The sequence below is a fragment of the Microtus ochrogaster genome, chromosome 18 (assembly GCF_000317375.1).
Source record: "Microtus ochrogaster isolate Prairie Vole_2 chromosome 18, MicOch1.0, whole genome shotgun sequence".
NCBI classification, from domain to species: Eukaryota; Metazoa; Chordata; class Mammalia; order Rodentia; family Cricetidae; genus Microtus; species Microtus ochrogaster.
In genome coordinates, this window is record NC_022020.1 from 53,051,322 (window position 1) to 53,066,182 (window position 14,861).

The following is a 14,861-nucleotide window of genomic DNA, read 5'->3' on the forward strand; positions in this document are numbered from 1 at the left end:
ATTTTCTCCTCTTTCACGTTTGCTTGGCTTGCTCTGGTACTTGGTCCATCATTATTTCTAGTGATTAACTCAGTATTTGCTTTGCCCCCAATTCTATATATCTGTCTATTTTGTATGATTTGGATTGGTAGCTAGTGCATGATTTTAGACTTCTGAATTGAACCCAGGGCTCCTACTGTCACTGAGCTACACTCTGTGGTTTCCATATCTGCATCTACTGTAAGTTCTACCTCAGCCTTTAGCGAAATGATTGGTTTTGGACAGGAGTAGTACCTGTGTGCTGCTCACATTACTCAACTGTAAAAGCAGAGCAATGGAGTAGATTATGAGACTTTTCCCTGAAGTTTATCATGTAAAGTATTTTATTTTCCTTTCAATTTGTTTTTCTTAATAATCATACAACATAGAATTGAAAGCTATAAAAGGATTTGTGCAATGAGATATTCCTTTTCTCTTGCCTCCTGGTTCTGCCATAAGGTAGTTTAGTCTGCAGGTGTTTTTCTGTCTTTTATGTAGTCCATTTCTTTACTGACATGATAGAAGTTGCAGGCCTTATGTTCACTGTTAGAGGATCCTAATTCATTTGCTTTACTACTTGTAGCATGCTTTGTATGACAGCTCTTTGTAAAATTTCTAATGTTTTCTGGTTTGAGGATCAGTCTGTCTATTGAGTGTCTTATTTAGAGTTTCTATAGCTGTGATGAGACACCATGACTACATCAATGCTTATAAAGTAAAGCATTTAATTGAGGGGGTTCTCTAACAGTTTCAGAGATTTAGTCCATTGTTATCATGGCGGGAGCATAGCAGCCTGCAGGCAGATGTGGTGCTGGAGGAATAGCTGAGCATCCTACATCTTGCCGGCATCGGGAAGTTGACTGTCACTCTGAGGGAAGCTTGAGCAAAAAGACCCCAAAGCCCGTCCACACAGTGACACACTGCTCCAGCAAGGCCACATCTCCTAATCGTGCCACTCCCTTTGTGGGCCATTTTCTTTGAAAACATCACAGTGTGATTGCTTACATAGTAGGCAGACTCTTCTGTCTTTAAGGCAGTAGTTAATTACAGCTCACTAATTTGTTAGTGGTTGTTATATAAGCAAAGTGCTTCATTGGAAATAGAGACCAAGAGAGGCTTTAAGTGACTTTTGCAAGAATAAACACTTTGTAAGTGGCAGATATGTCTTTGTGATTCTGAAACATTTCTTATTCAAATCCATCACGTTTTCTTTTTGTGTGTGATCCAAATTATATATATGTTTGTTTGGTTTTTTTTTTTTTTTTCAGGTGAAGAGGACAACTCTAGTGGATAGTAGAACATCTGTTACTGATGTGAAATTTGCTCCCAAACATATGGGTCTGATGTTAGCAACCTGTTCAGCAGATGGTATAGTAAGAATATATGAGGCTCCAGATGTTATGAATCTCAGCCAGTGGTCTCTACAGCACGAGATCTCATGTAAGCTGAGCTGTAGTTGCATTTCCTGGAACCCTTCCAGGTAAGCTTACATAGAAACCTTTGATAAGTCTACTAAAGCAGGCGAGAGGTTTTTCAAACTAAGAATTTGTTAGTTTGGTTTCTCAGATGTACTTTGTAACTACATAATAATATTATCTAGAAGGAAGTTTCCCCTTTCCTATCTGGGTATGTGTCTTGTCTCTCTTATCACAGATGAATTTATCCATTATCAATAGTTTGATGAAAACATGTAGAACATTTTCTATGTATGCGAAAATAAATTAGAGCAGGCTGTGGTGGCGCACGCCTTTTATCCTAGCACTCGGGAGCCAGAAGCAGGCTGATCACTGAGTTCCAGGCCAGCCTAGTCTACAAAGCGAGTTTCAGGACAACCAGAGATAAAAAGTGATACCTTGTCCCGAAAAACCAAAATAAATCAATAAAAATTAGGATATTTTCAAGAGACAGATATATGCAAAAATAATGATATTGTGCGGGCTGCGTACCTGCCACCTGGCTCCCGGCCGCCTGGCAAGCTTATGCCCCGAAATAATTACACGGAAACTGTATTCTTTTAAATACTGCTTGGCCCATTAGTTCTAGCCTCTTAATGGCTAATTCTCATATCTTGCCTAACCCATATTTAGTAATCTGTGTAGCACCAGTCTTACCAGGAAAGATTCAGCGTGTCTGACCTGGTGGCTTGCTTCATCGGCATCTGCCCTGGAGAGGAGTGGCATGGCATCTGCCTCACCTCCTCTTCCTCCCAGCATTCCGTTCTGTTTACTCCACCCACCTATGTTCTAACCTATCAGGCCAAGCAGTTTCTTTATAACCAATGACCTTCCACTATCATAATGAGATACATACCAACACTAGGAGACATGGTACACCCCTCTATGTATAAAACCCATATATTTTCCTTGAAGTTCCTTTTTTTACAGAAAAATACTTTGTGTGCCTTTCTTTACGTATTGGTATATAATTTATAGAATTTCTCTTAAAACATTTCATTCATTCATTTCAGGGATTTCTTGCTGTGTTTGTTGCCTTTGCTAGTCTAGAACTTGCTGTATAACTGGCCAGCACTGGTGTTGAACTTACTATCCTGCCTCACCCTCCTGAGTGCTGGGATAGTAATAATATGGCCACCACATCCGTTTAAACATAATTTCTGTTTAAATGCTCCACAGTGGTTGTGACTGTGTGACTATGCCATAGTTGCTTTTAAACGATGTTTTAAAGAAACTTATACGTGTCTGTGTCACCTGCGTGTCTGGTGCCCTTAGAGGCAAGAGGAGGGTGTTAGATCCTTGGAACTGGAGTTAGAGACCGTTGTGAGTCACCATGTGGGTGCTTGGAACTGAACCTGGGTTTTCAGGAAAAGCAACAGGTCAACAGGTGATCTTAAGTGCTGAGCCAATCTTTCCAGCTCCCCTGTTTGCTTTTTATTTTTTTTAATTACTTAAGAAAAAAATGCAAATATATTTAGAAGAGTATAAAATAAAATGAAAGTTACCTTTCTAAAATTAAATACTGTCACTAGTTTAATTTCTAGATTTTAATTCTGGTGGTCACAATTTCGTGTGTATTTCATTTGTATTGTTGATTCTTGGTCTCAGATCTAAACTGTTTATATTCACTGATAGATGAATATAGCTCATTCATTCATAAATGACTACTAGTAGGTATTTGTGGTAATCTTTATTGTTATGGGCAATTGCAGTTTTAAATTTATCTGTTCCTAGGGATTTATTATTGTTTATTATTATTAAATTAATTATTAACTATATTAGTCATATAGTTCTTAGACTGTATGATTACTTTTAAAATTTAAAATTTTGACATTTTATGTGTATTATTGTTTTGCCTGCTTGTATGTTTGTGCAGGACAATCATGCAGTGCCTGTGGAAGCCAGAGAAGGGCATTAGCTTTTCTGGAACTGGAGTTAGAGATCATTGTGAGCCACCATCTATGTGGGTGATCATCCAGTGCTCTTAACCCTTAGCCATTTATCCAGCCGCAGAGATTCCTCTCTTAAGAAAGAAAATTAGCCAGGCAGGGGTGGCACATGCACTCCTGAAGCAGAGTCAGGCAGATCTCTGTGATTTTGAAGCCAGCGTGGTCTATAGAGCAAGTTCCAGGACAGCCAGGGCTACACAGAGAAATTCTGTCTTGAAAGCAGGGAGAGAGAATGAGTAGAGAGAATATGAGCTTATTTTGCTTCTGTTTCATGTTGAGCTTCATCTTTAATTTTTTTTTTCTTTTTCTTTTTTGGTTTTTTCGAGACAACTTTTTTCTGTAGCTTTGGTGGCTGTTCTGAAACTAGTTCTTGTAGACCAGGCTGGCCTCGAACTCACAGAGATCCACCTGCCTCTGCCTCAGGAGTGGACATCAGATGTGGTAGTAAGGACTGGCTAACTTGTAGGTTTTAAACTATGTTAATTCAGCATCTTACGAGTGTCCCCTTCATTCCTAGCTCTCGTGCTCACTCCCCCATGATCGCCGTGGGAAGTGATGACAGCAGTCCAAATGCCATGGCCAAGGTTCAGATTTTTGAATACAATGAAAACACCAGGTCAGAATTTTTTTAAGTTATTATTCCTTTATTTATTACCTGCATTGTACATATTCACTGGTTTCCTGTGACATATCAAGTTCTGTGTTGTGCTTTCGTTTGTGGGTTTTTTTGTTTTGTTTTGACTTTTGTAAAAAAAAATTTTATTTTCCAAGTGCTTTGCCTGCATTTATGTCTGCATACCATGGACATGCTTGGTCATTGGCTCCTCGAACTGCTGTTGTGGTTTGGTGGGAACCACCTTGTGGTGCTGGGAATAAAACCAGGTCCTCTGCAGGACCAACAGTGGTCTAAGCTGCTGAGCCATCTCCCCAGCCCCATTGTTTGTTTGTTTGTTTCTTTCTTTCTTTCTTTCTTTCTTTCTTTCTTTCTTTCTTTCCTTCCTTCCTTCCTTCCTTCCTTCCTTCTTTCTTTCTTTCTTTTTTTCTTTTTTAAATATTTACTATATACAGTGTTCTTCCTTTATGTATGCCTGCAGACCAGAAGAGGGCCCCAGATCTTGTTACAGATAGTTGTGAGCTACCATGTGGTTGCTAGGAATTGAACTCAGTACCTCTGGAATAAAAACAGTGCTTTTAACCTCTGAGCCATCTCTCAGCCCTTTTGGGTTTTACATTTTGTTACCCTGGTTGGTCTTGAGCAAGTTCAGTTAGTTGATCTTCCCATTTCAGTCTGCCGAGTGGTACTTAAGGCATATGCTCGTTTGCCAATAAGGGTGGAAGAGAAGGCAAGTAGTATCTCAGTATGTAGTATCCTGTCGAGAAAATGGAAACCAATACTAAGAAATGGGATACACCTTCTGAACTAAAAGAATGAGGATGTTGAAGAGTTTTCTACCTGGGGAATCCTGGACTAAGGATTAGGTTAGGATTGTTCACTTAGAGGAGGACCTAGAGGGTGAGCACAAGTTAGCTAGCCTTCTATGTGCAGAAGACAGTATTTGATAAGACCTGGGAACAGGACACAGTCACAGCTCAGTTTGGAACATCACAGGTAAATGGGACTCAAGAGCCTGTGCCATTGCTGTAGTGTCATCCTGCTGGTCATGTGAGTGCAACTACAGGGTCGGATGGTAGTTTAACTTCCGTAGATAGAAGCATTGTGGAAGGAGCATCATTGGATTTGGTGTGAAGATGCTGTTACAGTCATCCAGTTGGGAGATTATTAGTGTTTGGCATAAAATTAGGACAATGAGAAAGGGGGAAGATAGCAAGATGATACAGGTGTGTGCATTTACATAGGTGATTAAGAAGTGTTTTGAGTTTTTCATAAGCATCGGTTAGGAGTAGTAAGTGTTGCTGAGTGGTGGTGGTGTATGCCCTGGCCAGGAACTCAGTCTTTACTGTGTTCTTTTTCTCCCTGTTTTTTTTTTTTTTTTCAAGACAGGTTTCTCTGTGTAGCTTTGGAGCCTGTCCTAGAACTCAACTCTGTAGATCAGGCTGGCCTTGAACTCACAGAGATTGACCTTTCTCTGCCTCCAGAGTGCTGGGATTAAAGATGTGTGCCACCACCGCCAAGGTCTTATGTACTTCTTAAGTGATGATGTTACAGGTGTCTGCCATCATGCCTACTAATTTCCTCCCTCTCTCCCTCCTTTCCTTCATCTCTTCCTCCTTCCTTGCCCCTCTCCTTCCTTGCCTCCCTCTCTCCCTCCTTGCTTCTGGTTGGAGACTGTGTGTTGTGTGGTCTTGGTTGGCCTGGAACTCACTTTGTAGACCAGGCTGAACTCATAATAGAGTTCTACCTACCAAGTGTTGGAATTAAAGGCATGAACCACCATGCCGTTTTCCCTTTTCTTAAAAACAAACAAAAATACCTACTAATAAACCAGATTTTAGTCTAGCCAAGTTTTGATTAAATATCTTAATATACACTTACATTGCAAGATTGAGCCTTATATTGATAGGTTCTAGGGCTAACCCAACAGAAATTTCTTCACCTGCAGGTTTGGAGGCCAAAGGTCTGAAATCAAGGTGTTGTTTGGTTGTGCTCCTTTGAAATCCTTGCTGGCGGTTCTAGTTTTGATAGCCAGGGGCGCCTCGGCTTGTGGCAGCCTCACTTCATGCCCCTTCTCTGTTGTGTCTTTCTAAGGGTACCAGATGTCAGAGTCAGTCCTACCCTAGTAATAATGAACAAGAATAGATAAATTATTTTTGATAAGGTCATATTTATAGCCTCCAGTTTGGACTTAGGAGTTAGTTTATCGTCTGGGCCGCTCTTCAGTGTCCTACAAAGGCAAGCGTTTATTGTGAGCAGTATGAGAAAAATGGAGATATTTTGAAGTTTTTCAAGTTTCTGAAAAATTTTTAAAAGTTTTATTTATTTATTTTGAGACAGGATCTCAGTATGTAGCCTAGGCTGACCTGGAACTCACAGAAGATTTGTTTTATTTATGTGTATGTGTATATGTGAGTGTATGCTGCATGTGTGCAGTTGCCTACAGAGACCAGAAGAGAATATTTTCCCCTGAAGCTGGAGTTATAGGCAGTGGTGAGCCACCTGATGTAGGTGTTGAGAATCCAGCTGTGGTCCAGGAAGAACATCAAGTGCTCTTGACCACAGAACCATCTCTCTAGTATTAAGTTTTATGTCTTACTTCTTTTTTTTGAATCAGGAAATATGCAAAAGCAGAAACTCTTATGACCGTCACAGATCCTGTTCATGATATCGCCTTTGCTCCGAATTTGGGAAGATCTTTCCATATCCTGGCAATAGCAACCAAAGATGTAAGAATTTTCACATTAAAACCTGTGAGGTAAGTCGAATTAAAATAAGGAATTTGAGAGTACATGTTCCTTTTGATTGTCTTTGTAGAGCACAGTAGAGGTGCGGGTCTGAGGACTGCATCCTCTGGTGAACAGTCCGTGTCACCTTTCGGAGTGAGGCTGTAGTTTGAATTGTCTCAGGTCCTTTTCCTGATCTGTACTTCTTTCTGCTAGTCTGTCATATAAAGTTGTCATGTCACTGGATTCTGAACCTCATTTTGGGGAATGATATGCTCAATTGGTTTTTTTCTTCTGAAAAAAAAAAAAAAAGTCACTGTGTACCATCTGTGGGATGAAATAAGTCCAGGTTTTGAGAAGCCAGAGAAAGTGACTCTTGTGTAGCCTAAGGGCTCAGTGGTCGGGGACATAGGTGTGCGGTTAGGGAAAAATATGGGAAGCATATTTATTTGTGTTAGTATTTCTTACTTAAATTGTGTGTTTATGTGTGAGAGTGTGTGTATACATACAACACATTTTTATGAATACTTCATTAATCTTGTTGTAGGAAGGAACTTACTTCTTCTGGTGGTCCCACAAAATTTGAAATCCATATTGTGGCTCAGTTTGATAATCATAATTCTCAGGTCTGGAGGGTGAGCTGGAACATTACAGGAACAGTACTAGCGTCCTCAGGAGATGATGGCTGTGTGAGGTTGTGGAAAGGTAAGGGTTTTAGTGGAAGGATAATTGTTACTTCTGTTTACTTTCCATTTAAAAGTGTAAACTCTGAAATAAAACATGATATATATATATATATGAATGACAGGGTTTCTGTGTGTATTCTTGGCTGTCCTGGAACTCATTACTGAAACATTTTTTAAAAATTGTCTTTAATATTGTTTTAAAATAATTGTCACTGAGCGGTGGTGACACACACCTTTAATCCCAGCACTCGGGAGGCAGAGGCAGGCAAATCTCTTGAGTTTGAGGCTACAAGAGCTAGTTCCAGGACAGGCTCCAAAACTACACAAAGGGGTCCTGTCTCGAAAAACAAAAACAAACCAAAAAGTTGTCTTATTTGTGCTATTTTGAAATACCAGATTACTTAGTTCATAGACTTTAATGGCCAGTTGAAATGTTTTATTTTTGCGTGGAAGAAAGCCCATTTTAAAACTAATTAGAATATGTAGCCTCTAGTGAAAGCTAACTTGTGTGGCTGCTTTCTGGGAGAAGCCTCTGGTGGTCATTGGTAAAAGTTTTGACCTCAAATGAATGAGGACCTGAGTTTGAATCCCCAGACTCACCTAACAACCAAACACATAGCTCAGGTGTCTCAATTTCAGTGCAGGGAACTGGGAGGCAGAGAGAAGAGGATCATAAGCAGCTCCAGGGCCCCTACCCTGGTAAATGCAGCACAGTGGAAGAATAGTGTCCCGATCTTAAACAGGCTAGAAGTGAGGATTGACAGCTGAAGTTGACCTCTTCTAGTGCTGTGGCACTCATACACACACACACAGACTTTAAGTCCACTGTCTTTTCTATTTCCTAGTTTTTGACTCCAAAATTTAAGATGACTGACTTTCTGATTCTGAGCTTCTTGTAGTGTTACACTGAGGGAACTTGGTCGAAGCCATTGACACTGACTTTGGCATCTGTAGCGTCACAGTGGACACACACTATTCTAAACATCAGCTTTACAAGTGCAATCGATTGGCCGGTGAAGTGCAGTCTGGCTAAGCCTTGATGGCTTCCCCTGATAGTCCTAGGATATATTCTGTAGTATCAGCCCAGACTTGACTTTCCTCAATTTGATTTTAGGGACTTGTCTGTCCTTTTGCTTTTAAACCTTAAGTAACACAATTAGGTCTTCAACTTTGATTCACTGGGTTGACTTCAGCGACCAGTTTTGCATTTGAAGAATGAGACCATATATTGGATGAACCACTAACCTGCCACACTGAGGTTTTCTTATCAGTATATCTCTCTGACCATAATCTACACAGGTACCCATGTAATGTGTATTTGCATAGCCAAGAGACAGCTCCCTTCCTTGTATAGATTCTTTGTAAGAAAGACAAAGAATTTGAGGTCATTTGTTTTTTAAAGGTTTTATTTTAATACTAATTTGAGTGTGCACACACTTGTGCAGGTTAGAGGACAGCCGTGGGTGTTATTCAGGTATGACCCACCTTTTTGGTTTGAGACAAGGTCTTTCTTGCCTGGGAACTTGCCAAGTAGGCTAGGTTGGCCAGCTGTTGAACCCCAGGGATCGTGTCTATCCCTGACACGCCATTGCTGGTATTACAAGGCCATGCCACTTCATCTGGTGGGTTCTTTTGATAGACTCAGGTCCACATGGTTGTAAGGCAGGTATTTTATTGAGTGAACTATTCCCACAGCCTGGATAGGAACTATTATTACTAGAGAATGGTCTCCGTTGACTCTCTTGCCAGGAAGGGAAATCAATGGTAAAAGCTCTAGTGTTTTTAGATTACTTTTGTGACAGGATCTTGCTCTTTTGGCTAGGCTAGTCTGGAACTCACTGTGTAGCTCAGGATGGCCTCAAACCCAGAGCAATCCTTCTGCCTCAGCTTCCTGAAACTCTGATTACAGGTATGAGTTACCATGGCTGGTTTAAATTAGTAATTCTTTTTTTTTTTTTAAATTTTTGTTTAGCTTTATTTTATGTGCATTGGAATGAAAGTGTCAGATCCTCTGGAACTGAATAGGTGTAAGCTGCCAAGTGGGTGCTGGGAATTGAACCCTGGTCCTCTGGAAGAGCAGCCAGGTACTCTTAACCACTGGGCCATCTCTTTAGCCCTAGTAATTCTTCAAAAACCTTAAAGACTTGGTTATGTGTCTCATCTAAAAATTGTTTTGAAGCTTACCTGGAAGTTAACATCACTTACTGAGCTGTGGAGATGGCACAGTTGGTAAAGTTCTTGCTGTAAAAACACGAGGACCTAAGTTCAGATTTTTAGCCCCTATGTAAAACTCAGGCCTGTTCGTTTGCAGTAAAGTCCCTGGAGCTCCCTGGACAGTTGGTGTAACTAAATTGGTGGGTTCTAGGTTCAGAAAGAGACCTTACCTCAAAAACTAAGACAAAGAGTGAAAGGAGTCACCATCTGGCTTCGCTGTGCATGTATGTGCACACATGCACATGAGTGGAATTTAGGCAATCGTTGTATACATACATACAATTTTTTTTTAAATGTGACCCATATTTTGTCTTATTTTTTTGTGGTTTAGGAGAAGAGTACAGTGTTTTTAACAAAATCTCAACTGTTCGATTTTACCAATAGACACTCAGGAGCCAGATGCTGGGAAGAAAGCCTGCTAGCTCAGAAAGGCAGAGAAAGCACCCAGCTGACCTTCCTTCCTCTTCTGCCGTTGTCCCTGAAGCCTCTGTTTCCCACCTTTTCAAACAAATCTCAGATTCAGTGTCCCTCCCTTCTACTGTGCGTCTCTAACTGTCCTCTTGACTCCCTCTTTCTCTCTCTCTTTTCTTCTTAATAATCCTAGGTTCACTAGGTTGCTTGCTCTGCCTCTGCCTCTGCCCTGTGCTTGACTTTATTTAATCCTATTTACAATATCCAAGCACAAAGTTCTTGGATTAAAGGTGTGTGGTAGGCCTGAGCCACATCACAACCAGAAATGGGTTTTTCCAGTAAACAACACTTTCAGGTTCACAGTGTGATCAAATATCCTTCGACGGTACAGGCATGAGTAGGTGTTAATCATATTAATGTATTTGACTTATTTTTTTCTTTCAGCTAATTACATGGACAATTGGAAGTGTACTGGTATTTTGAAAGGTAACGGGAGCCCAGTAAATGGGAGTTCTCAACTGGGAAACTCAAATCCTTCACTAAGCTCAAATATTCCTAATCTTCAGAACTCACTAAATGGATCTTCTGCTGGCAGGTAGGCTCTTCTGTGGGAAAACTAGGAACTCCATCCCCTACCCTGGGCACACTTTTTATTTTACGTATATGGCTGTTTTGCCTACTTGTATATCTGCACCACAATCTGTGCAGTGTTTTTGGAAGCCGAAAGAGTCAGATGCCCTAGAACTGGAGTTAAGGATGAAGGTGAGCGTCCATGTGGGTGCTGGCAATCAAAGCTGTTTGCTCTGCAAGAACAGACAATGCTTTTAATTGCTGAGCCATCTCTCATGGTAGCCATACTAAAAGGTGACTTTGCAGGTGGAATAAAGTAATTCACCAATAACTGTGACACTTATTCTTGGTATTTCATTCTTGGGTCTGTAGTTAATGGCTTCTTTGGTTATAGTACATACAATACAATAGAGTCGCTTTCAGATAATAGAATATTCTATTACTAGTATATTATATTAATATTGATAGAATAGAATTTGGGAAACTTCAAAATCTTAAAACTCCTCTGTGGTTATCCTATTGTCACCCTAAACCAAAGAAGAAATTATATTTTAATTTTCCCAATTGTTTTGATACTATTGTATTTTTTATAAAGAAATCTTGTTATTTGATTTTGAGATTTTAAGTATTTGCAACTACAGAAGCAGTTTCAAGTTAACCATAGAGAAAGCAGATTATTTTATGAAGGAAAGCATACTAGTGTTGCTGATTTTTAAAACCTTGTTTTAGGTTACGGCTTTTGTACTGTTATTTTCTTCTGTAAATAGCTTTGGTGGTTTGACCTGTTTTCTGATTGTGCCAATAACCATCTGTTGGATCTGTGATCATTTTCCCTTTTCCATTTGTATTATGTCCTCTAACAGAAAGCACAGCTGAGTACAAGCTAGCTGGAGTAACTTTGCTGTTTGGCTGCTTGTTGCATGCACACAGGAATGGAAATCGAACTCCTTTTCCCCTTCCCCAGCGCCGTTTGATCTCTCCCAAGATGCACCAGCAGCCTGATCACTACTAAACACAGTCCGAAAGGCCTTTAAAATTGCAGTGTATATAATTTTTTGTACAAGTCAGTTTACCGACACTATAAATGGAAAGGCTTTTTGTTGAGACATCATCACCAAAACAATTTTTTGAAATGTTCTTTAGACTAACTTGGGCTTAAAAAAATGGAAAAAATTGCTACTATCCTCATAAACTATTGGGAGGAGGGAAAATACAATATTATTCCATTTGGAAAATATAGGGATATGTCTTTTATTTTCTAAAACAATAAGCTAAAATGATGAGTTTTTATAATTTTAATTTGAAAATCGAATAAATATTTTTCATAAAGATTGTTTTGAGTGCTAATTTGTTTACCTTTTGTAGAATTGCTTCATAGGTGATATTATCTACACAACTGGTTTTTCTTGTAATTAAAAATACTAGTAAAGGAGCAGATAATTAACGTAGCACCAGAGTTCAGATAAAATGGCTTATAGCTAAACATCACATTAGCATTTGCTGCAGTTTTTTTGGTAGTAAAATAGTGGAAGCACTTTTAAATTTTCATCCCGTACTCAGTAAAGAGATAGCTGTTTCTGTTATGTGCATGAATGCTGATGGTGTGCTTCTATATAACTTGGTTTCCTTTTAGACAATTTGGAAACAGAAGAAGAGTTGACATTTTGCTGAAAATTTGCATGCAGTTGAAATTCCATGTCTCAGGATTTTTAATGTGTTGTTTCAGTGAATTCCTGTCTGCTAAAACTCTTGACTTTGACAAAGTTATGTACCTTTTTATTTACTAAATTGCATACATATTACGGGTAAGTTATAAGATGGCAGAATAACAGACTATAATTCTTTGAGCCTTTTTAGACACCAAACCTGTAGCGATTCTCAGTTTTTTTGCAGGAAACCAAAACCCAAAACTGTTCAATGGTTATATTTTTCAAAAGCATGTTGCAGTAGTCAGCTTTCCAGTGTGAGAGTGTATTTGCGTTTGTCCACAGTATCATGTGTGCACTAAACACTTGTGCCTGATGCTGCAGCAAATGCAGCTGTGCTCCAAATGGAAAGCATATTAGATTTGTAAATTATGGAATCAAATGAAAGATTAGATAAGGCTTTAAAATTTATAAAATTAATGTCTCTGTAACATATGTACTGATAATTTTTTTGGCATTTTAACTTTAACAGATTTTTTTTTCTCCCAAATTTTTATACTTACTTAAGCAACCTTGATTTAAGTGAGAGTCTTGATTTATACTATTATGTTCCATTGGTTTTGGCATGAATATACAAGCTTTTTTTCCTTTTTTTTCTTTCCAGCATGTTTTCTCTTCTTTGGTTCTCTTTGTATTTACTGCTTTTCTCTTTTTCTTCTGTTTCCCCCTCCCTCCTTCCCCCTGTTGTTTTTGTTTTGGTGTTTTGTTCCTGTCTTCATTATTTCAGGTATTTCTTTCCCCCTCTGGATTCCCCACGGGCTGGATCAAGATGGTCCAGTTGTGCCCAGCTCCTTCCTCCTCCTGCTCCTCTGGTAGAGCACTCTTGCGATGCCGACACTGCCAACCTCCAGTATCCTCACCCTCGCCGAGGGTACCTCTCTCGGCCTCTTAATCCCTTACCTGAGAATGAAGGGGTTTAAAACACTGACTAAAGGCCTTGTGCAGATGCTTGTAAATGCTTTTATTCCGGGCTGCTTTTTTGTTTTTCTTCATTTTTTTTTTTCAGAAGATCCTTCTTATTTAGGGCATGTCTTGCATGTATTACAAGTATTGAAGTATTTGGAACCAAACCAGTCCTGCACCAGGAAATCCTGGCTTCACTAGTTGGTTACCTCTGATGAGATGAGCTTCAAAAAAAGCAACACTAACTGTGAAAGATTCCCATATCTGATTTAAAGTGCCTGTCGTGTAAACTCTGTGTGGAGTTGTTACTGTAGAGTTCAGTTTAGCCTGTTCATAGGCAGCTTTATGTGGAAGCTTATCATTGTGGACTTCACTCGGCATTTCAGACATTAAGAAATGTTTTTAATTTTATAGGTTGTTGTTACAAATGCTTGTAAAATAAATCATTCCTGTGTATAAAGCAGTAAATCATAAGGATATTTTTGTTTTTGTTTTTTAAACTAAAATGCCTTTCATTACTTGGAATTACTGCTTAAAGCTTTTGTAATTATTCTCCAAGTAGATAATTTAATAAAAATATTTTAAAGGATATGAATCTATTGTCTTATAGAAACCATATGTACTTGGGTTCTGTTTTTGTTTTGTTATGAAACAAAATCTGTGTAGCCTGGCTTTGAACTGGCTCTGAGGCCTAGGATGACTTTGAACTGCTCCTGACACACCTTCCTCCACCTCCAAAGTGCTAGGCTTACAGCACCACCACAACTGGCTAAAGTAGAATATTCTTTAGTCTACTTTATAGAATAGTTCTATATTTCAGGCTTAATTTCCTTTTACTGTGTCACAAAGCCAAAAAGCTGAAAAATACAAAAATAAGTTAACATTAAAAGATATCATGCTAGATGAAATGACTCAGTGGGTAAGGCGCCTACCACCAGACTTTACCATCTGGATTCTTTCCCCAGAAACAACATTGTGGCAGGAGAGAAACAGGTCCTGCAGGGAGTTCTTTGACTCGACACAAATACCATATTGACAAATAGTGTTTCAGTCTCACTACTCAACATTATTAGTTACTGTTTTTTGTGGGGAGCGGGGGGATGGGGTCTCTGTATAAATGGCCTCTCTTGGAACTCACTATGTAGACCATGAACTCAGAGATCTTCCTGTCTTTGTGTTGCAAGTGCTGGCATCAAGGGCATGTGACACCATGCCTGGCTCAAAGCTCTTTTGTAGATGAAGTTAGGAAGCAAGTTATATTTGAATATGGTTAAGTGATGAATACTGTGGAGCTACTAATCTTTTTTTTTTCTTTTTTGTTTTTCGAGACAGGGTTTCTCTGTGGTTTTGGAGCCTGTCCTGGAACTAGCTCTTATAGACCAGGCTGGTCTCGAACTCAGAGATCCGCCTGTCTCTGCCTCCCAAGTGCTGGGATTAAAGGCGTGTGCCACCACCGCCCGGCTTGGAGCTACTAATCTTATTTTGGACTAGTTTTCTTTCTTTTTTAATATTTATTTATTTTTTATATATACATTATTCTGTCTACCTGTATGTCTGCATGCCAGAAGAGGGCACCAGACTCCATTACAGATGGTTGTGAGCCACCATGTG

The 14,861-nt window shown here is 39.4% G+C and overlaps 1 protein-coding gene across 2 annotated transcripts in view; it reads left to right on the plus strand.

The window, feature by feature from the left end:
• Positions 1–13,839, plus strand: part of Seh1l (SEH1 like nucleoporin) — a 22,002-nt gene extending 8,163 nt beyond the window's left edge. Inside the window, exons 4-9 of one of the 2 annotated variants that reach the window (XM_005356234.3) lie at positions 1,287–1,498; positions 3,939–4,037; positions 6,652–6,792; positions 7,308–7,465; positions 10,516–10,666; positions 11,505–13,289. In XM_005356234.3, coding sequence (XP_005356291.1) covers positions 1,287–1,498; positions 3,939–4,037; positions 6,652–6,792; positions 7,308–7,465; positions 10,516–10,666; positions 11,505–11,517 — 774 coding nt within the window. In that variant the 3' untranslated portion in view covers positions 11,518–13,289. Of the gene's footprint in view, positions 1–1,286; positions 1,499–3,938; positions 4,038–6,651; positions 6,793–7,307; positions 7,466–10,515; positions 10,667–11,504 lie in introns of both variants that reach the window. The other variant, XM_005356233.3, reaches the window with a different exon arrangement.
• Positions 13,840–14,861: the final 1,022 nt, after the last annotated feature.